Source organism: Dama dama, chromosome 19 (genome assembly GCF_033118175.1).
Source record: "Dama dama isolate Ldn47 chromosome 19, ASM3311817v1, whole genome shotgun sequence".
NCBI classification, from domain to species: domain Eukaryota; kingdom Metazoa; phylum Chordata; class Mammalia; order Artiodactyla; family Cervidae; genus Dama; species Dama dama.
This window is the reverse complement of record NC_083699.1, coordinates 42408054-42432117: the sequence shown is the minus strand read 5'-3', so window position 1 is coordinate 42432117 and position 24064 is coordinate 42408054. Positions and strand designations below refer to the sequence as shown.

Genomic DNA, 24064 nt, shown 5'->3' with positions numbered 1-24064 from the left:
GGAATTCTTACTTACAAACTTTTTTGAATTAAACTGAAATCCTTTGAAACTATGCTGAGAAGGGCATATATCACATTCATTACCATGTCCTCCCCAGACTGCTGACATATTGCATTGAATACAGCTGATGTTCAACAAGTAGGTGTTGAATATATGCATGAATAAATGACTATAAAACAATAAAGGAAGCTAAAAGTAACACTGAAGTAGTCACAAATAAATAGCTACATAATGTTCAACAAGTAGGTGTTGAATATATGCATGAATAAATGACTATAAAACAATAAAGGAAGCTAAAAGTAACACTGAAGTAGTCACAAATAAATAGCTACATAAGGGTATATGAGGGAAAATTATTTCAACCAGAAAGAATAGGGAACATTTTGTGAAGGTGTAGAATTTCATATGTTCTAAAGGAGAAAGAGATGATGTTCCAGGCAGAAGGATGTTCCAGGTGAGGAAAAAGAGGAGAAAATAATAGAATATGTATAAAAGTAAAATTATTTATTCAGACAATAAAATATTTAAAATATACAGAAAGTGAATAGGGTCTCATTAGAAATGAGAGACCTTACTACAGATATATATATAAATATATTCTTTTAAACTGGAAGATATACTTATTAATGTAAAATTGTTAGTATACTTCTTTTAATCCTTTTTACCATGGAAAAGTACAATCAGAGAGAGAATATACAATGATCCCTTTACCTATATCTAGTGTCAAAAGTACCAGTTCAAGCTATGTCTTATTTCATCTATACCTACTCACTGCATCCGAATATTATTTCAAAACAGATCACAGACATTATACAATTCAATTCATAGATATTTCTGTGTGTACCTCTAAATGACAAGATCCCTTCTGCAAACATAGCCATTATCATAATTTAAAAAGTAATAGTAATTCATCGATGTCATCAACATTCTGTCTGTGTTTATATTTCCCTGAACTTCTCCTACCTTGTTTTACAACTTTTTTTGAATAAACCATGATCCACTTAATGTCCATACATTGCAATTGGTTGTTATGTATCTTAAATCAGTCTTTTCCACCTCCCCTTCCTTTCCTGTCTCCTTTTCTTGTATTGATTACAGAATAAAGCATATATGAAAAACACTCAAAACATATGCATGAGTTAATGAATTGGTATAAAGCAAATACTTTTATAATCACCACTCAGGTCCAGGAATAGAACATTGACAGTTTTGAAAGTGCTCACATGCTCAATGTCACCTGGACTTTCTTTACTACCTCCCAAAGTAGCAATTATCTGTTTTTGCATAGTGAAATCACTCCTTGTTTTCATTTACAATTTTATTATTCATATGTGTATCCTTAGATACTATAGTCTCAATCACTAAAGCATTTTAAATGTATTTTGTTTCTTTTAATCTGTTCATTCCCACTCTATGCTTCTTCTTTTTTTGGCAATTTATTTGTTGATGAACATAAAACATTTGGCCTATAGAGCTTCTCATTATTTAGATTTTGCTGACTGCAAACTCATGGTACAGATCAATACATCCTTCTCTATATTTCCTGAAAAATGGCAGCAGGAGCCAAAGGTTTTATCAGACTCAGATTTAACCCATTTGGCACAAATACAGGTAATACTGTATTCTGTCATTAAAAGGAGTATGGCTGTTTCTCTTCTTATGATAGTAGCACTCATTGATGTATAATGCTTAGATTTAGTAATTCACTGGGGTTTGCAAAGTGATTATATACTTTTATAAAAATATACTTCCCTGCATCATTTCATTACTCAGTGTACATTTCTTATAGAAAAAGCAGGATAAAAGCTTGATTTTTTTTTCCTGTTTATTTACCACTTTTCAAGGTAATGCTTTTATTTCCTTAACATCCAAATGCAGCCATATTTTGAAATATCACTATAAATTTATGGATTTTAAACTTAATTCATGAGGTGCAACCTGTTAATATCCTTCAGTTCAGTTTAGTTCAGTCGCTCAGTCGTGCCCGACTCTTTGCGACGCCATGAGTCACAGCATGCCAGGCCTCCCTGTCCATTACCAACTCCCGGAGTTTACCCAAACTCATCTCCGTCAAGTCGGTGATGCCATCCAGCCATCTCATCCTCTGTCGTCCCCTTCTCTTCTGCCTCCAATCCCTCCCAGCATCATATCCTTACTAAAGTTCAAATTACTCCATCTTTGGCCAATGAAAAACTCTTAAATTTGGCTCCCTAAGTCACTTCATTAATGACTTAAACAGAGACAGATACTAAGTTTTCAACTAGGATTACAGAATTCCCTGTTTCTTCTTTTAATTTTTTCACTTTTTCCTTTGTATATTTTGAAACACTGTTACCAAGCATATATATATATTTTTATTATTTTTATGCCTTCTTGATGAGTTCACCCTTTTATTATTCTATAAAGTCTTCTTTATATCTCATAATATCAGTCATCTTACAGTTTACATGATATTGGTATATCCATTCTAACCTTTCTATTTTTACTAATCATTTTTTGATCAAAATTTTCTATCTTCCACTTTTTTTAATATTCAGGTATTATTTATTGTGTTCATTTTCTGTTATGTTCCTTTTAGCTTAGCATTATTTTTGAAATTATTTTTTTCTAAGCTTTTATTGAGTTATATAATTTCTGGAAGTTTTTATTCTTATTTGTTATTCTTTCTTATCTTTCATCACTTCTTAATGTCTTTTTGCCAGTTTTTGAAACAAGTTACAAATATGTCCTTGCATGCATTCATTTTTTTCTATAGAAATGTTATTCTGCTTCTTATTCTCCTTTTTTTCTTATAGCTTTGAATAGGATTTTACCTTGATCCTTCTTTTTGTAAAGACTTTTTTTATGTGGACCATGTTTAAAGTCTTTATTGAATTTGTTACAGTATTGTTTCTGTTTTATGTTTTGATTTTTTTGGACATGAGCCATGTGGGATCTTAGCTCCCCAACCAGGGATGGAACCTTCGCCTCTTGCTCTGGAAGGCAAAGTCTTAACCACTGAACTGCCAGAGCAGTTTCTTGATTATTGTTGTTACTCATTATTATGTAAAACTAGTTTTTCCTGAGCTTTAGGATTTAGTTGAAGTTTTCAACTTCACAGAGATCCTTCTTCAAAACTATGCTCTTGAGATTTCCTGATTCTGTTCTGCTCTTCCATTCTCAGGCAGTTCTCTTTCCATCCTCTACATTGCCCTGACCCTGTTTATTTTGATCTTACTCCCAGCAGTTTTTCCTCAGTGTGAGTGGTTGTTTTACAGAGTTCTGAAGCACAAAAACTATTTCAATTCCTTCAGAATGTCTAGCTATAGGCTTTTCAGACCTACCCTCTATAGAGGGCAAACCCCCTCCCAATTTCCCAACTGCTATTCTCAAATTCATCCACTGCTTTTTTGGGATTCTCATGTTCTAGAGCTTACCAGATACCATATTATTTCCATTTCCATCTGCTTCCTTCTCTATAGATGCTGAATCTATATGGGTCATATTAGTGATTATATCACTTGCTTTACTGAAAGTGATTCTTAAGGATAACTTGTCATTGAGTTTTGTTTTAAATGTTGTTCAGGAGTTTGGGGATTTGGCTCAGGCGGACATTTGAAGAGATAAGAAAACTATGCTGCTGCCACAAGTGCCATCTCCCAATATTTTCACTTTTGATTAAATATTTTCCTAAGGTTTCAGATGTCAAATAGATCACAGATCGAATGTGCCCACAAAGGAGAGCAACCATGAAAACACATTCAAGTATTAAATACAGTACTGATTAACTAAAGAGTAGAAATTCACCAGAGGAATTTCTGGTGAAGCTTCTGACTTCACTCAGCAGTAAGTATAAGTTGGCAATATTTCTCAAATTGTATTTCATAAGAAGTTAATAGAAATAAGATAGTTCTGGCAGCTCAGAGATTATAAGTTAAGACATGGTGAGTTGAGGTAAAGTCTCCACCACTTCCTTTAAAATGTTACAAAGTGAGGAAGCAGTAAAAAATTTGTGTAAAGTTATTAAGGAAGAAATTGTGATGAGAAAAATCTCAGTTTCTATATTAATTCAATTCAACAAATAGTCATTATTGTTTTAGAGAGGGTAAATGACTTCTGGTTTGCTTACCATATACCAAGTGATGTTTGGTTTGATATTAGAAGGAAAAAATCCATCTATGTTTGGACAAGAGATCTTCTGAACACCATATTCTAAATACAGTTTATGCACTGGAAGTTTCATGGGAGAATTGAAGCAGTTATCTTTTTGAACCACTTCCAGAGGAAATGCAACTTTGCTGCAATAGGTAGTATTCCTGAAAAGAAAAATATGCAGTGAATGGGCAGTTTCATTTGTTTTCATGCTGCAAACACATTGAAATGAGTGAAGTGAAGTACTCCTATATACTGAGACTTTATATGTTAAGTTCATGTAATAATTAAATGTGTTATGGAGGTATTTCCTAGAGTAATTGACATAACAAAATAAAGACAGACACAATTAACTACTATTGATAAACTACTTACATTTTTAGATATACTCCTAAATACACATATGTGTGTGTACGTATTTATGGGTTTCCCTTGTGGCTCAGCTGGGAAGGAATCTACCTGCAGCGCTGGAGACCTGGGTTCCATCCCTGGATTGGGAAGATCCCTAGAAGGGAAAGGCTACCCACTCCAGTATTCTAGGCTAGAGAACTCCATGAACTGTGTAGTCCAAGGAGTCACAAAGAGTCGGACACGACTGAGCGCCTTTCACTTTCATATGTATTTATATATATATATATATGTATGTATGTATACATATATATCTGCTGTTCCGTCGCTCAGTCATGTCTGACTCTTTGTGACCCCTATGGACTAGAGCACACCAGGCTTGCCTGTCCTTCACCACCTCCCAGAGCTTGTTCAAACTCATGTCCATTGATTCGGTGCAGCCATCCAACAACCTTGTCCTCTGTCGTCCCCTTCTTCTCCTGCCCACTGCCTTCAGTCTTTCATGCTCAGTTGTGTCCAACTCTTTGTGACCCCATGGATCACAGCTCGCCAGGCTTCTTGATCCACAAGATTTTTCTAGGCAAGAAGACAGGAGTGGGTAGCTCCCCCTCCTCCAAGGGATTTTTCCCGACCCAGGGATCAAACCTGCATCTCCTGTGTTTCCTGCATTGGCAGGAAACTGCCAATGGTGCCAAAGTGCCAAATTGGTGCACTGAGTCACCTGGGATATAAAATGTTTAATTTTGCCCTTAAAACACTCTTAATAACACTACTACTGGAAAGGCAAAGGTAAGAACAGCATATTAACTCATGGTTGATAATGGTATAAACGAGTTTTGGAAAAGAAATGTTTCCAAAAGTATTTTTAAAAGCCTTAATCTTTGCCCTAGTCAGCCTATTTTTGAAGACTTTTTCACATGACAGAAGTAAGAAAAGTGAGAAAAGAGGGAGCACAGGATCAAAAATGTCCATCCTTTGCTGTGTCAGCAAGGAAGATATTGGAATCACTAGAAACACATATGAAAAGGAAGCCTGTAAAAAAACCATGGTACAACCATCCAAAGTTGTTGTACACACATATATATAAAAAAATCAAGCACGAAGGGAAAAACTAACAAATGCATAAAATGTGTTAAGATGGCTGGGGAACTGTATTTATGTCTTTAATGTTTATATAAGTCATTTAATCTGCCTGGAGGGTTCTTCTTCTCCCATCACCCTACCTTTCACTCAGAGGTTTATGTCACCCTACCTTTCAATTAAGACTTTCATCCTCTCAGCATGTCGGACAATTCTTTGGTTGAATTTATTACATGGCATGGCCATATGTGTTTTCTTTTATTTCTTGCATCTAGCACAATACCTAAATTTTCAGTTGGTACTGAATAAATATTTGTTAGCTACATGGGATAGATATAAAATTGTATTACATATAGGAAAACAATGAAAAGAACATAGATAATAACAATACGTGATTTTTTAGGGTGATATGTAAATGGGTCATTAATTGTTCACCCTGTTTTGTGATTTCTCTCAATATTTAAAACATCTTATATACTCAGTAACTCATGAACTAAGACTAACCCCAAAGGAAGGTGTTGGAGAATTTATTACCCTTCCCAAGATGGGAGGAAAGAGCATTTAAAGATGACTTATGACAATGGTAATAAGGTGGAAAGGGTGAGTGGCAAGCATGATCTTTGCCTATAAATAACAAAAGGTCTTCCAAGAAGAAAAAGTATTCTATAGGTGGATACTATAGAAGGCAAACTTCAGCTTAATAAGATACATTTTCTGACTATAAAAATAAAGTGATGAACAATGGTTAGACTAACTTTTCCAGCTTCATAAGTCAAATATGAATGTTATCTTAGTAGAGGTATTGAAGCAAGAATACAAGCAGTAAAATCCTAGGGGTGAACCTGAGCTTTATGGTGTTAATGACATCAAGCCTATGATTTCACATGATCAGCTTAAGGTCATTCTCAGTTTAAGAATCATCACAGAATTACAGGAGGCTTTTCATGCCCCCACCAGATAAGTTCAATTCAAATTTTCTTTAGAGATGTAGAAGACAGGCAGAAGGTGAATAGAAGAGATGGCAACCTGGAAACTGGTCAATAACAGTAAAGGTATACTCACACATTGAGGATCATGAGCCCTGCTCCTATAATGAAAAGAAGGCTGAAAACATTTGGGAGAGAGCTCTAGAGAAGTAGTAGGTTGGTAAGGAAAAAGAAATAGAGGTACTGAAACACTAGAATGCATAGCAGAGACAAGGTCAACCAGAAAGCTACTGACAACCTGTTCCCAGGTATTTGCTGAGGTTCATGTATGGAATGTTACTAGATTATTAATTGTCAAAGATAATAAGGGGCTCAAAGAACATTTAGGCCAACTTTTTCATTCTGTGGGTATAGATACCAAAGCTGTGTTAGAACATAAACAATGGACACATGAGCTCCTTGGAAGTCTAAACCCCAGTCTAGAGTTCAATCCAATAAAATGAAACAGAAAGGGTGAAAGCCTCAATGGACTTAAGAGGTAACAAGAGACTTCCAAGGTCACATTGGTTAACATGTGGGGTTTCTTGTGATAAAGAAGTGCTTTTTCACTAAATCACAACATTGGCTAAATTTATCAAAATATAATTATGGTTCTTCATCAGAGAATAGTTAACATCCATGAGAGACAAAGAGCATTCAAAAGGTGTGGGATTACCTATTCTTCTGTTATTGTTATGTCATCCAGCTCTACTATTATGGGCTAGGTTGTGTCCTCCACTCCAAATTCATATGTTGAAGTTGAGTACTTCAGAATGAGACTGTATTTGGAGATAGGTCTTGAAATTAAGTCAAAGAAAGCTGATATGTGTGGACCCTAATCCAATATAACTGATGCTCTTAAAAAAAGAGAGGACTGGGACACAGAAGACATGGGGGGAAAAGATGCTAAGACCTGGAGAAAAGATGTCCCTCTACAAGCCAAGCGGAGATGAATGAAACAACCATGCTGGCACCTTGATCTGGGAATTCTAGCCTCTAGAACTATAAGAGATCATATTTCCATGGTTCAAGCCACCAATCTGCAGTATTTTGTAATGGGAGCCCTAGAAAAGCCAATATACTTATTAAATGGTAGGAAACAATGTTTTAAAATATCCATAACCTAGATGGGAGTTTAAAAAACACAAAGTAAAGGCTGAAAGCTAAAAGGGGACCTCAGGGAGTCAAAGAACTAAGCCTTAAAATGGTTAATTTCCAGAGGAACCTCAGGTTTTTCAAGATATTTTTTTCAGAGCAAAAACAATATTAATCTGTTGTAAAAGAAAACTTGGTATACTATGAAGTAAAATGCAGAATCTACATGAACCTTCAGAAGAAGAAAAAGTGGGTTTGTAATAAATCTTGCAGTAATGGTAGAATGCTTTAGATTATGTTCTTAGATTCCCAGAGATCTGGTGTTCATTTGCTTTATATGGAAACTTTGGTGAAAAGTTTGAAAAGCATTGTTTTAAGTGCATTTGATGCTTGTCAAATATTCTTTCATCTATATGGCACACCAAGGCTTTTGTTCATTTGTGTCTGGTTCTTTGTGACCCCATGGACTATACAGTCCATGGAATTCTCCAGGCCAGAATACTGGAGTGGGTAACTGTTCCCTTCTCTAGAGGATCTTCCCAACCCAGGGATCAAACCCAGGTCTCCCGCATTGCAGGCAGATTCTTTACCAGCTGAGCCACCAAAGAAGCCCTTACTCTGTGCTAGGCACTTAAAAAACTGCCAAGAATAACAGACATGAATGGGTTCTACCGCCAGCCCTGTTCACTGTCTAGAGAAACAGATACATCTCCAAGTTACTCAGAAGTGGAGATAGATTCCAGTGTCAGGGAAAAGGAACATATGTATAAACCTCCATCTCTAGACAACTCTGATGTATGTCTGGTTTGAAAAGGAACCACCAATGGAGAATGTTCTCAGAAGCTCAAACTTTTTCTCTGCTCATCTCTTTCAGCTAATCTCAGCTAAGCCAATGAGGTGAAGAGTAACTCTTTCTGGATAAATGCGTCCTTCTCCTCCCCAGCTTCACATCATTTGGATGAGGGTTCAGGAACAAAGCCAAAAGGGAAAGACACCACAAGGGTCAGCCTACCTCAGCATGCAGGTATAGTTTCCCGTGTCATTGAGAAGCGTGGGCCGGAACCAGAGCACGTCTTTCTCCTTACTAATGCGGTTCTCAGGGAGGCGGAAGTTAATTGGCTCCTCCAGGTCCCGGTCCTGCCTTGTCCAATACCAGATGAGAGTAAGGCCTGCTGAATGGGCTGTGCTGTAGTTATATTTCAAGAAGTGTTCAAAGAGTGGGCACTTGATACGAGCCGGTTCATCCTCATACACTTGGATCTGCCTCATGGTATCTAGCCCCCAGTCATCGCAGCGTTCTGGAATAAACAAAATGAAAGAAAAGGCAGCTGAATCATCTCAACTCCAAAGAACATACCTTCTCCTTAGGATACCCTCAACCTTTTTCAGGACGCTTTTCTCTTGTCATATTAATTAGCCTCTTTCTAATAAATGCTTATAATAGACAGCTGTGCTGTGAAGAGATGACTTCCTCTCATTCCTTCATCTTTTGACTATCTCTTGGATAACAGTGTGATCTGATAGTTTGATCCTGTTGAACCCAACAAGGTATGAGGGAGACTCTCACCTGGACAAGAAAATCAAGTGCTCTTTCACTCCTTTGGGGACAAAGGCAATTCTAAGGATAAGATCATAACTGAAAAGAGAAGCCTCCTAGTTCTCCCCTGGTCTCCGAATTTGGGGGCTAGATCTTCACTGTCCAATAGCAGTAAAATGCCTGCCACATATTTAATTTTAGATGTCTTGATTGCCACATTAAAGAAATAAAAAGAAGCAGCTAAAATTAATGTTTATATTTTATTAAACTTGATACATCTAAAATCACAAATATTAATATTTTATACTTACATTCTTTTTTGGAATACATCTTCAAAATTCAATATACTTTACACTTGTTGCACATATCAGACCGACTACAATACAGAGGAAAGCTTTCTAGTAAAAAAGAGATACATACAGTAGAGCTTAGGCACCCTGCTGGTAGCTATACCCTACAGAAGCAGAACAGTCAGACCTTTTCACAGCTGATCAAAGATGCAAGAACAGGGCCAGCTTGCATCAACTGAGTTGAACTTATCTTACTAGAACTGCCCAGACAACTTACAGACTCATGAGCAATAACACATGAGTAATAAATTAAAAGAGGTTTGTGATCATTTGTTAGGCAACATCTTGGGGGTAACAGATAGCTAATGAAACAACTAACAGTGACTAATGTTGATAAAAGCCAAGAATTTGTAGATTTATGACATGCAAAATGTTTTGTAAGTAAGTAATAAATCTCTAAATAAACAATAGATTTCTGGGAAATTTAACAAGCTGACTTTTCTAAGACTCAACAAATCAGTACTATTTACAACTGTAATGCTTCATTTAGAAACACTTTTTAAAATCTAATATACAAAAAAAGAACTGGAAAGACCAAAATTTTGTTCACATTAAGACAAATTGATATTAAAATATTTTAATTAAACATATATCATAATGTTCTTTAAATATATTTTCATTCACACTGCAAAGTTGTAGAATTAGGTCATTTAGTTTATAGGAAATTTTAACCACAGTTTTTTTTTTTCCTTTTTTTTTTTTCAGATAAGTAAGTCAGATTGAATACATGCATCTAATTTCATCCCTTAGTGAAACTTCACTAAAACTAATTTTTCAAGACATTATCCCAAGTAATAGCAAAAATAAGAGAAAAGACAATAGCAAGATCATAACGGACAAAATGGTGACCAGTTTGGCCCATTTAAATGAAAAGTCCTAAATGAGGAGAAGAAAGCTGTAGAACAAACCAATCTGCAAAGTAGAATGCAAAAAAACATCAGGAGGAGAAACTCAGTATCAAGATAAGTAATCACTACTACCTTAACACCTAGTATTTCTGGGTTCTCTTCCTAGGCACATTGTAAGATTGTACTTTTATGTCCTGAAATAAGAGGATGCCATGTGACTCACTTTTGCCAAAATGATGTACCAAGTGTCACCTATGGTGAGTGTTTTAACAGCCAGAGTATGTTTCACTATGCTTCCTTTTCTTCTGCCTTAGCAAATTCGAAAACATAGACATTGAGACTCCTTTAGCTTATTTCCCTTGATATAGATGGCATATGGCAAAGCTTTACTATTTTAAGTCATAGAGAATTAGGGTTGCTTATTACCAATATGAATAATCTATATTATCCTGGCAAATGCAATCACATACCTTAAAAATAAGCACATATATGAAATAGTAAAAGGAGGAGAAGTGGATGAAGGCTATGTCAAAAAGTGACATTTTTTGTTCCAACCCCACCCTGCTAGCACTCGGTAACCTTTCTCATCGAGCTCCAAGGATTGGAACAGCCAGGAGAGTGTAAACAGTCTTTTCACTCCAGGCAGGAGAATGAATGAATGTTCTCTAGGAAACCTGACTACTTCCAGAGAAAAGATCTAACAATCTTACTAAGAGAGAATTTTTTTAAACAACTTGTACAGCCATATCATTTAACATAAAAAGCTCAAGATTAACAAACCCCCCACACACACTTAGAATTTCTAATCAGCTTCCTAATAACTTCTTCCTAAATACAAACAGCCCTAAGAGACATCTGAGAAAAATCTCTACTATTAACAGTAACACCCAAAGAAACATTGTAAAAAAAATTGATAAAATCAAAATTATTCAAATAAAAGAAATCTTTGAAAACAAAGCTATCATTAACATCCTCAGAGAGATAAAGAAACTTCTACATTCATCAAGTGAGAACAGGATGATAACAAAAGAATCTTCAGAGAAAAACAAAAATCTCATTAAAATTAAAAACATGATTGAAGAGAGATAAATTTTAATAAATGGCTTATTTGGAAGTTGAAATTGAGAATTTTCTAAAGAGTAGAATACAAAGAAAAATAAATAGAAAATAGACAAGAAAGTTAGAAGACTAGTCCAGGAGTCTTAACATCTCCATAACAGAATCCTCAAAAGGAAAAAAAAAAAAAAAAGGAGAAAACTCTCAATTAAATAATTCAAAGCAAAAACAAATCTCAGAACTAAAGTACATAACCTTTTAAATTAAAAAGAGCTGTCAATTGCTCCAGCACTGTGGATGAAAACAGACTTGCACCACAAAAATATTTTTTAAAACTGAAAAAAGAAAAGATTATATAAACTACTGGCAAGTAAGAAAAAGAAAAAAAAAATAGACACATACTAGGAAGACTAGGAATCAGAATGGCTTTGCAACTCTCAAAAACAAGACTAGAAGCTAGAAGATAATGACTCAATGCATCTTACGGAAATGTATTATTAATCTTGAATCTTAAGCCCAACAAAAAAATCACATGTGAAAGTGACATTTTCAGACACATAAAGACTCAGTAATTTTTCTTCCTATACTATTTTTCAAGAAGCTTCTGGGGAATTTGTGTCCAAAAAAATGAGAGAAAAAAAACAACAGAGGGAAAAATGAGATCAAGGACTAGGGGGATTCAACTAAAGAGAGAGGGGAAGGGATTCCCAGGATAACAATGCAGAACATCCTAAGGAAAGCAGCTATACATTAGGGTTTGCTGGTAAATCAGTATAGATAGAAGAAAAATGGAGATCCCCAATAAAGGAAAAAAAAAACTATAACTGATGGGTCATCTGATTAGATTATCACAGTGAACAATTATGCTGAAGGGCAATTGAAAAGTATAAAAAAAGTTACCAAAAAATACTAATTAGGGATTTCTCTGGTGGCCCAATGGTTAAGACTCCCTATTTTCATTGCAGGGGTTGCAGATTCAATCCCTGGTCAGGGAACTAAGATCCCACATGATGAACTAAGATCCTGCATAATTTAAATTGATCCCACATCCTTTTTTAAATTGTTATTTTGGCTAGGGCTTTTTGCTTTGTTTTGTTTTAATGTGGACCATTTTTAAAGTCTTTATTGAACTTGTTACAATATTGCTTCTGTTTTATGTTTTGGATATTTGGCTGCAAGGCATGTGGGATCTTAGCCCCATACCAGGGACACAACCCACACCCAGTGAATTGGAAGGCAAAGTCTTAGCCACTGGACTGCTGCAGAAGTTCCAGCCCGAAGAAGTCTTTATGATCCTGAACAATAATTAATAGCAAGACAGATGATAAGTGACAGGTGGATTTTTTTTTTTTGTAAAGATAAGAGAATGCTGATTGTGAAAGGGAAATAGAAAAAGAGACATCAAAACCAGAAGCATGTACTCAGGCAGACGAATTTAGAACAAAGCTTGAAATGGCATTTTGGTGTTCACTGGGGCAGACTGTGGCAGAGTCTGGGTAAATGTTCATTAGCTCTGTTTTCTCTTCTTGGTCCGTATGAAACCTGCACATCCTTGGCAATTGGGTTGGGACCATGTGACTTGGTTCTGGCCAATGAGGGACCAGAAATACTGTACAACTTGAAACTCCCAGCATAATCTTTGATGCTTTCTCTTTTCCTTCCATGGAGTCCTTGAAGACCAGAAATTTGTAGAAAGTGCATCATGACAACATGGAAGGCGCCTGGATTCCTGCCATCAGTCAAAGCAGAGCTTCTCAGGAAAACTTCTTTGAAAGCTTCTCACTTTTGAAGAGTTAAGCCAAATCTCTATCAATTAAGCCACTGAGATGTAGGACATTGATTTGTTATAGCAACTAGTATTGACTAATAAAGGAAGCCAGTATTTTTCTTTCATAATATAATAGCAAATCAAGAGCAAACAGACTTATTTTTAAAACAGAATATGTTAAAGGCCCTTACATACTAAAATTTAAACACAGGTTAACAAAAATTTCTGGTTTATTCACTGAATATCTTTTCAACCAAATTAAATGCAATACAGAATATTTCATGGGTCAAATGAATATATCTATAGAGTGAATCAGACTCCTTTACAATAGGGACCAAAGACACACATATTGGTATTTGTAAGCATTAGTAAAAATGATATTATTATTGAGTTTTTTTCTGGGGCATTTACCCATTTGAAATTAGTTCTGTGAGTTCTTTAACTTTCCCTAGCCAGCCACCTGAGGGAACTTTGTCAGAGATTTTTAAATTATTCAATGAGCAAATAAAACTAAACTCTATGACAATAGGCTGGAGTGTCATGCAATACCAAATTAATTATATGATTCACTGCAGGCACCAGGCAAAGAAGATACTGGGGAAATGGCTGTTATGCAAATAGATATACCTCTAATAACAGCAAAGGAAATTTAATGAATTACTGGCACAGAGAATTACTTTTTTGTTTAAAATGTCCCTTCCCATCCAGTGCACTCCATAGTGGAAGTCCTCTCTAAGTTGGCCCCTCAACACGGGAGGACTATAAAGTCAGCATTTCCCTCAGTCAAAGGATTTCTTAAGGCTGGGGCTTGGTGGCACAGAGGACTAATGGGAATGTGCAAAGCCAAGTCACTGGAAAATCCAACCCACGCTCCTGACAGCAATTAGCATTTATATAGCAGGGTATACATTTTAACTAATTAATCTCACAACACCCTCTTGGGCTTTCATGCCCATTCCCACATTACATGCCAGGAAACGAAGACAGAAAGATTAATTGACTTACTTTTGCCTGAGTGGTAGCACAAATAAAAGCTGCCTGAACATAGCTCTGGGAGGCTTGTTCCAAAGCTATGCTCACACATACAAAGCAAGATATTTCCCACAGGAAAGCTACTCATATATTTGTATTTATTAAATATTTACTGGAAGCCTGCTGTGTTGGGCGCTACAGCAAAGAGACATGTAAATTTAAGAAATCAAGAAGCTCATACAGGAAGAAAAAAAGGGGGGGGAAGTTTTAAATATTGGAAGAACTAAGGTGGAATTAATGTCTATATGTAATTATTTGCCCTGTGCCACTTACTTACAACCTTGGACAAAATGTTTCCCTCTCAGATTCATGTGTCATATGCCTATTATATAGGAAAGCTGTATATGTATGGAAAGCTGAGGTCTAGAGATATGTAAAGAGCTCAGTACATATTAGCTGGGTCTACATGATAAATCTGAGTGTCCAGCAAGAGGTTATAATTTTGGAAAAAGAAAGATATAGACACAAAATTAATTAAAAGAAAATAACTTGGTAAAATGAATGAACCAACTGTTAAAACACACTTCTAAGCAGGACTGTAGTCATTAGTATAGTATAGTGGTGTAGTGTAGTATAGTGCAGTATAGTGTAGTATAGTATAGTATATACATGGGACAGGAAGAAGTAACAATCCTGAGATTGAGTTTAGATGAGAACCAGGCCCTTTTAACATCCCATCTTGGAATGCGACGTAGATGAAGTCACCTTAAAAACTCCTGTCAGCCCGTTCTAGTAGTCCTATGTCTGAGGGCAGAGACTCAGTCTAACAGAAGGCTGGTTTTACAACCATCTTGGTAATTTTGAATAGTTTTGTTTTTCTAGTAGTATACTTGGCTCCTCAGGAAATATTACCCTGGTACTGTGATCCAGAGAGAATCTAAGGTGTGAGCAAGCTGGTTAGGCTGGGAAGCAACACTGAATGAGTGGCATGAAGACAAGAAGTAAATCAACAAATTAAGTGTGGGCAAGTCTCTGAGGTAAGATAGAGAAGTGTCAGACACAAAACCCTTAGCAAGAGCTGTGAGAGAGAAGGCATGTGGCACAGAGCATTAACACTGGGGCTAACAAACATAATTCAGAAGCAGACTTTAATAACCACTGGCTGTATTAATTCAATTAACAATAACTACTGAGCAATCCATCCTGCGTGTGCGTGTCACTTCAGTCATGTCTGACTCTGCGACCTTATGTACTGTAGCCCATCAGGCTCCTCTGTCCATGGGATTCTCCAGGCAAGAATGCTAGAGTAGATTGCTATGCCCTCCTTCAGGGAATCTTCCCGACCCAGGGATGGAACCTGAGTCTCTTATGTCTCCTGCATTGGCAGGCAGCTTCTTTACCACTAGCGCCACCTAAGCCAAGTACAGAAGCAGGTACTTAGAATTCACTGGTGAATGAAATAAAGGTCTCACAGAGTACACCTTCTCACATAGGGAGACTGACAATAAACATGCTAAGTAAGAAAAGCATAGAGTGCATTGGAAGGTAATAAGCCAATGAAACAAAGGAAAACACTGAATCTCATAAGAGGGATCAAGAAGGAGGTAGTTGGGGAGAGAAGAGCCTCAGAAGTATGAAATTTTAAAGAAGATAGGCAGGGTAAGTCATCCAACTATAATGAACCTCAGTTTCCACATCCAAAACATGAAGACTATAATAGTATAGAGTACTTAAGAAAAACAGAGTGAGGCGGGGATAAAAAGTACTATAGAAACTATAAAGCTCTATATATGTACCGGTTGCAATTCCTATGTAGACTGCCATTCTCTCTGTGACTTGTGGAAAGTGATTCTTCTTTCCAGGTCTGTGGCAGAAACTGTTAAATGTGTCTCATTTACCATGCCTCTGTACCCTTCCTTTTTTTAGCGTTTGGGAATTTCTACTTGGGCATACAGCCATTCAGAATAAAGGCTACATTTTCCAGCTTCACTCTCACCAGGACAGAGTCGGGGGACTAAGTTCTGGCCAATGGGATATGCTTGAAATAGTCAAGTGGGAGATCCCAGAAAGTTGCCTTGAGAAACATTGACATACTGGATGTTTCCTGGGTTCTGCTACCATCCTACTTCTTCCATCTTGCTGCTGGAAACTTAAAAGTGACAGCTGAAACTACCTTATTGACCATAAGAATAAAGGCCACACCCTAAAGATAGAGGAAGGTAAAAGTGAGAGGAGATGGGGCCTTGAATGAAGTATGGAGCTGCTTTATCAAACCTGAATATTCTACCTCTAGATTTTACATAAAAAATATGTATCTTTTAATATCCTTGCTACTAAAAGTGTGATCCATGACCACTATCTCATTAGCACCCCTTGGGAATTTGTCAAAATTGCAGACTTCCAGGCCCCACTTACACTCACTATATCAGAATCTACAGTTGAGCAAGATCCCTAGGTGATCTCTATAGAAGTATTAATTTATTTTGAATCTTCTTATTCACAGCTGATCATTATCCTAATTGATAACAATGTCCTATTGCATCTCTTATAACAAGTAGGTTGTTGAACTATTTCTGAGGTTGTATCCACCCTGTGAGTCTATGACTCCGATTAACATTTGCATTTAAAAATATATTTTCTTTTGTTCCTCAGTGGAAAAAAAAAAATATTTAAACCATCCAGATATTTTTTTTTAGCAGTGTCTTATTATAAACCACCAGTTTTCAAAAAACAAAATCTATAAACTATATTTCCTTAAATCATTCCTTAATATATTCCTTAAATCATAGAGCATGATTCAAGTGAAGAAAAAAGATGATTAAAACTTAGATAATTTTTATTCAGAGCAGAGCTACTCAAAGGTCTAGGAAATGTTGCTGAAATTTAATAGTTGTCAACTAAGTCATCACAAGGAGAGAGACACGTTCCTGATGGGGGAGGAAAGCTGGAGAGGCTGTGAGCACCCATCAGACATCTCAGAATACTTGTACTGTTCAATAAATACTCAGCTAATAACTGGCAGATGGCTTTCCTGGACCAGATAATTAGACATACCTTACTCCCACCAAAGAAGGGAGTTTTCTTGATTGAGTAATTTGAAAAAAAAAAAAAAAAGAATTAGCTCCAAGAGGATAAGATTTGCCAGTTAAGAAAAGAATGCCAAATTCAGAAAGTGAGTTGGGGGAGGGTGAGGATCCACAAGTTACAGCTTCAGTTTTGCAGTTTAGAGTTTGCTGCTAGAAAGAGTATTAGTCCAGATAGTATATAACTCTTCCTCAACACTCTGAGCACTTATCTTTACACTGACCTAAAGGCTGCTATTTTACATCAATCAGAGTGGTAGTCCTTACAAGTAAAACAACAAAAAAGTAGAGAAAGTCATTACCAGGCAAACATGAAAATAAAAATAAGAGGTGAAGAAAAATAATGAAATCTCACAATTGGTTGAAAACAATGAAACCAGCGATGTTTAGATCTAAAACATACACCAAAGTAGGTGATACAGTAACAAAATCAAACCATCTGAAGGATCACAGAGTTAGGATCTTTCTAAGTCTAACGATTGTTACAGCACCAGCACTCTAGGGTCTCTGAACAGTTTGGTTTTTATTCAATACCTGCCATGTGGCTGTTTCTCTCCCAGTCTGTGAATATGGGTGTCACTTTCTACAGAGCTTTCCTTGTGACAGAGGATTTGAGGAAAAAACCCTGGTGCTCTAGAAATGTTTACAGATCTCAGGTCTAGGGGAGCTGCTGAAGGTCTCCAGGCTCACTCTTGGTCTCCATCAAGTCATCCCCCAACTGGTGTTTGGAGCACCAACAAAGAGAGCCTTCATCATCATGAGTTAATGTCCCAGAAAGGCCCATGCTGTGTATAACAAGGAGAAATACAGAATAGCATTATCTAACAGCCGCCTAGAAAAGGCTCTGCTTCTCTCATCAAAGTTGTAGCAGGGGTGAGCAGGCTAAAGAATGGGTGTGCTGCCTCTTTACCATGGTTCCATTATTTTCTTAAAAAAAAAAACTCACTGTAATGAGCATCCTCATGTGGCTGAAGGGAGTGATTTTCTTTGCAGGGCTGTTGTGACAATAAATAAACTGGCTTATGTCAAGTGTGACACAGTGCACTAGGGAAACTCTAAGCAGTCATTAGCTGGTTTTTATGTTTTTTCCCCAAGCAATTTTTTCTAATCCATGATTAAGATGTAAATATCCAATTACTATTCACATAAAATAAGCAGCTTTCGCTCTCATTATTTTCATTATTACTCAATATTTGCTTGGATCCTATAAGTGCTAGGGGATATAAACAAAATGTAGCAAAAAGCAAGGTCTTTGCTTTCAAATTTCCATTCAAATTTGCTTTCAAATTTCCACTCAGTATTGGAAGTAAAGACATTTTGGACATCATCATAGAATCCCAAAACACATGGGTCTTAGATTTGGTTGTAGCCTTCTATTCCAGTAGGATATCGGGTAATACCCCCATTTCACAGATGAGGTGAATGAAGCTAAGAGAAGATAAAAGACATACCTGAGAGATGGGCTACTTATATATGATAGAGGTGGAGAGGGACCGAACAGATCTCACATCCTGACATGGCTTTTCCTGCAGAGCCTCTGCATGTGCTTTTTCAGTCATTTCTGACTCTGTGACACCATGGACTGTAGCCCACCAGGCTCCTCCATCCATGGCATTCTCCAGGCAAGAACACTGGAGTGGGTTGCCATTTCCTTCTCCTGGGAATTTTTCTTACCCAGGGATCGAACTCAGTCTCCTGAATCTCTTGCATTGGTAGGTGAATTCACCACTGAGCCACCTGTGGAGTCTCTGGAGCCTGTCAATTCCAGTTTGAATCCTTATTCTGCTACCTGCTAGCCATGGGGGCATGTGCAAGTAAAGTAAATATTCCTATGTGTCAAAGAAGGCTGGTTTTAAGGCTAAACAGACACTCCTTTTTAATGTGTTCAACAGAGAGCTCTTCAGTAGTCCTCATTATTCTTAATGTTATATTCCTCTCTTTCTTGATTCCAAACAGAGTGTGGGTAATTTCAAACTAAATATAGCCTGACAAATATTGTTAACATTTAACCTGTGGGGACTCCCCTCTAACATGGTGTTTGAGAGTGTTAGACTACAAGGGAGTTTGTGAAACATCTAGAACAACCCTCCTATTTTACATATGAAGTAGCTAAGCCCAGAGAGCTAACTTGATGAATGACTCAGAGCTCATGGGCAAGCATAGAAACTGTTTTTTTTCAAGGCAAGTGTCATGTTCTTTCTGCTCCATCATTCTGGTGAAATACAGGTCTGTGCAAACATTCCCAGTTGGTATTAGCAATAGTACAATAGCATATTCTCCTAGAAAACAGAGGTCAAAATGGGCAAGAAAGCCAATCCAGGAAGACTGAAACAGAAAAAAGTAATAGTGGAGCACAGGAGGGAACTCTCCATGTGTTCTGCGTAATAAAGCCATCCAATGCTCCCTCTCATTTTACAGGTGACATATGGGTCTTATCCTTGAGGCTGATATTAAAACAAGTGACAGCACTGCCCATAGGTGTGGCACTTGGAAAGAAAGACTTCGTACCCCAGCTTCTTCATATGTAACAACACACGAAGCAAAATATGAAGCTAATGAAAGTTCCTACCTCGTGGACCAAATAAAAGTTCCTACCTCATGGAACTGCTGACAGGGGTAAAAAAGATCACACATGAAAATACCACATGCTTGGATGCCTAGTAACTTAACAAATTTTAGCTAAAATTATTATGTTGAATTTCACAGATGAGGGAAATAAAAACTAGAAAGATAGCAGGGAAAAATACTACGTGCATTTGTTTGCAAGTTTTTACTGCATTTTACCAGAGTCAGGGCAAAAAATCCAAAATTAAGAGTTGAGTCTTAAAATGTAGAAAGCAGATTAAGCATAAACCTACTTTCTAATTAGCAATGATAGCCAAGCGATCACTTTTCCCTGTGATGGAAATGCAAAGCCCTCCATATACTCAACTGGTCTCTATACCCTCCCTCCTCACATCTTACATCCCAGTTGGAGGTTCAGGGAGGTGTGCTCAGTGCAAAGTACCTCAGAGGCCTTCAATTTTTAATTAAAAGCTATATGATTCCCGTGTTTCAAGATCGGCAATCATATTTTATAAACACCTATGAAGCTGAAGGAAAAAAAAAAAAGAAGCATCTTGTGAGTTTTGCCAGCAATCTCCCCATAAATTCTCAGGAAACTGCCTGGAGTAAAAGGGTGTTTGAGATCTTCATCACCTGCCAGAGGAAGAGACATGGGTTACAATCCTCCCAGTACATTTAAGAGAGGCATCACCTATAAAATGCAAGTGCAGTTTCATTCAATTTTAATAATGTGTCAAGCATGTAGATTTTTCTTGAAAGCTGGTAGTGACAGGCAGAAAACAAAAGATTCTGAGAGAAAATCAGGTGAAGCAAGCAACAAAGCTGAGCACTAAAGGTCTGGGAAATGTCTAGGTGTGAATGATGATGGAGGGTACAGGAAGAATTCATAAAGTACACATTTCCGAGTGACTGGGCTTCCAGTGGTTCCTCATCTAATCAGCTTCCTAAGGGAGGAGCAGGTCTTGGAAAGATAAATGCCAAGATTAAATCACGATTCAAGTTTCTGAATGTTTAAGACACTTCTAACCCACTGTGCTTCTAAGAAAACCACTATGCATTGGAGCTGGAAGATTACAAATTATCTTGTTCCAGGACACGTTATACTGACTAGACTCTGGGACTAGAGGGGTGAAGGAATGACTGAAAAAAAGACTGAGTTAGGAGTAGAGGCTGGATGGAATCTTCCAGATTCCTAGTTATCTGCCCCATGTCATGCAGGACTTCTGCCTATAAAACCAATTACAAAATATAATTTATACCACACTTCCATCAATTTTTGTTTTTCTTTACTCCTGGTATATCAAAGTTTGAACTTTTATGCTTATATTTATGCTCAGCTTCTTGAACTCACTGTAGGGTTTAGAACATTTGTCTCATATGTTCATTGCCAAAGAGAAAGCAGAAAACACAAACCAACTTTTCTAAACACCAGAGCTCTTGAAACATAGGAAGCAAAACAGAAGAATAAACTTTTAATATAGAAAGCAAAAGCAAACACTGCAAAGAAATCAAATGCAGAAGTTTTTAGCTAATAACCCTTTTATCAGCCCTCTTTCACACAGTACACACATTTTCCATTGACACTCATGAAGCACTATATGCCAATGTTCTGCCACTGAAAAAAGCAAATAATTATGATACAGAAGAAAAATGAAAACAAGAGAAATACATGCTAGATCAAGAAAGGGGTCTGCAGTCATACCAAGAAGGCTTTTGGGAGCACACAACTTTGACTGCCATTGTATATATCTCTGTTTGTGTTTCTGTGTGTCCACTCAAAGTATATACCCAAAGGCAAAACTATTAAGACCAGGACACTCGTCTCTGGGTAATTTCCGCCTCTCAATGCTGTGGCTCCCTGCCTTGTGGAGAAAGTGACAACAGAGGTGGTGGATTAGAAACTCTGTAATGACCTATATGGGAAAAGAATTTTAAAAAGAGTTCAGTTCAGTTCAGTTGCTCAGCCATGTCTGACTCTTTGCGACCCCATGGACTGAAGCACACCAGGCTTCCCTGTCCATCACCAACTCCTGGAGCTTACTCAAACTCATGTCCATTGAGTCAGTGAGGCCATCCAACCATCTCATCCTCTGTTGTCCCCTTCTCCTCCCACCTTCAATCTTTCCTAGCATCAGGGTCTTTTCAAATGAGTCAGTTCTTCACATCAGGTGGCCAAAGTATTGGAGTTTCAGCTTCACCATCAGTCCTTCCAATGAATAATCAGGACTGATTTCCTTTAGGATTGACTGGTTGGATCTCCTTGCAGTCTAAGGGACTCTCAAGAGTCTTCTCCAACACCACAGTTCAATAGCATCAATTCTTCGGCACTCAGCTTTCTTTATAGTCCAACTCTCACATCCATACATGACTACTGGAAAAACCATAGTTTTGACTAGATGGACATTTGTTGGCAAAGTAATATCTCTGTTTTTCAATATGGTGTCTAGGTTGGTCATAGCTTTTCTTTCAAGGAGCAAGAGTCTTTTAATTTCATGACTGCAGTCACCATCTGCAGTGATTTTGGAGCCCCCAAAAATAAAGTCTGTCACTGTTTCCATTGTTTCCCCATCTATTTGCCATGAAGTAATGGGAGCAGATGCCATGATCTTAGTTTTCTGAATGTTGAGTTTTAAGGCAACTTTTTCACTCTCCTCTCTCACTTTCATCAAGAGGCTCTTTAGTTTTTCTTCGCTTTCTGCCATAAGGGTGGTGTCATCTGCATATCTGAGGTTACTGATATTTCTCCCGGCAATCTTGATTCCAGCTTGTGCTTCGTCCAGCCCGCCATTTTGCATGATGTACTCTGAATATAAGTTAAATATAGACAATATAGAGCCTTGACATACTCCTTTCCTGATTTGGAACCAGTTTGTTGCTCTAGATCCAATTCTAACTGTTGCTTCTTAACCTGCATACAGATTTCTCAGGAGGCAGGTAAGGTGGTTTGGTATTCCCATCTCTTTCAGAATTTTCCACAGTTTGTTGAGATCTACACAGTCAAAGGCTTTGGCATAGTCAATAAAGCAGAAGCAGATGTTTTTTTCTGGAACTCTCTTGCTTTTTCGATGAGCCAATAGATGTTCGCAATTTGATCTCTGGTTCCTCTGCCTTTTCTAAATCCAGCTTGAACATCTGGAAGTTCACAGTTCATGTATTGTTGAAGCCTGGCTTGGAGGATTTTGAGCATTATTTTGATAGTATCTGAGATGAGTGTAGTTGTGTGGTAGTTTGAACATTCTTTGGCATTGACTTTCTTTGGGATCTCCTGACTCAGGGATCGAACCCATATCTCCCGTGTCTCCTGCCTTATAGGCAGATTTTTTACCACTGAGCCACCAGGGAAGTCCTATAGTAAACTGCCGAGCTTTTTATTTGAATATACAAATTCATTTTCCGACATATCTTTAAACTTCCTTGCCATTAAATATAGTTCCTGAGGTACATCTAATAGTACTCTTTATAGGGAATAACAATATAGGGTCAGCAGACCTGATTTCTGGCACTAACTCTACCAGTGACAACACCATTACTATAATAGTTACCACTATGGCCACCTAGTATTGAATATTTTCTATATGCCAAGTATTAAGTACTTTACATTTATTATCTCTTTTAATTCTCATAACAACTCTTTCAGATGATTTTATGATTGTCCCCATTTAACAAGTGAGGAATGAGAGCCTTAGTAAGTAAAAGAGTACTTGCAGGATTACATGGTGTGAAATCAGTTAAAAAAGGAAGCCATCAGACTGAGGTGGTTGTAATGTCTTGGAATCCTACCTAAGCAATACAAAACCTAAGCCTGGGACACTTCAAGGTAAAGAAAGTTGAAATCTAAGGACAATCAGTCACAAAGAGCCAACTGAACTTTTTCAACTAATGCAACCACTTAAGCTCTGGCCAAGCAAATAAATTCCTTGTCTTGCTCCCACCTCTTCTCTATAGAAGTCTTGCCCCTAGCTGCCCTCTGTGAAGTGCTCCTAATCACAACCAGTTTGGCACTGCCCAGTTTGAACTGATTTTTGCTCAAATAAACTTAAAATTTTAATATGCCCGAATTTATCTTTTAACAATAGCAAGTGAGAGAATTCTACCCCAGATCTGCCTTATCCCAGAGTCTAAAATTTAATCATGACTGTGGCCAAATAACTTCTCTTGGGTTTTGTTTTCTCACGGATACTACAAAGATGTAAAACCAGACGATCTCTAACCCCTTCCATCTCTGTAACGTGATGGGTTTATCAAGAGTGTTTTCTAGCCTGAATC

General features: G+C 37.2%; 1 protein-coding gene across 4 annotated transcripts in view; it reads right to left on the bottom strand.

Annotated features, from left to right (window-relative positions):
* IL1RAP (interleukin 1 receptor accessory protein) overlaps positions 1-24064 on the bottom strand; it is a 140401-nt gene that overhangs the window by 40051 nt on the left and 76286 nt on the right. For all 4 annotated transcript variants that reach the window (XM_061166827.1, XM_061166826.1, XM_061166825.1 and 1 more), the window contains 2 exons: positions 8632-8917; positions 4109-4295 (listed from right to left, as the gene is read on the bottom strand). In XM_061166827.1, the coding sequence (XP_061022810.1) occupies positions 4109-4295; positions 8632-8917 (473 nt within the window). The remainder of the gene's footprint in view (positions 1-4108; positions 4296-8631; positions 8918-24064) is intronic.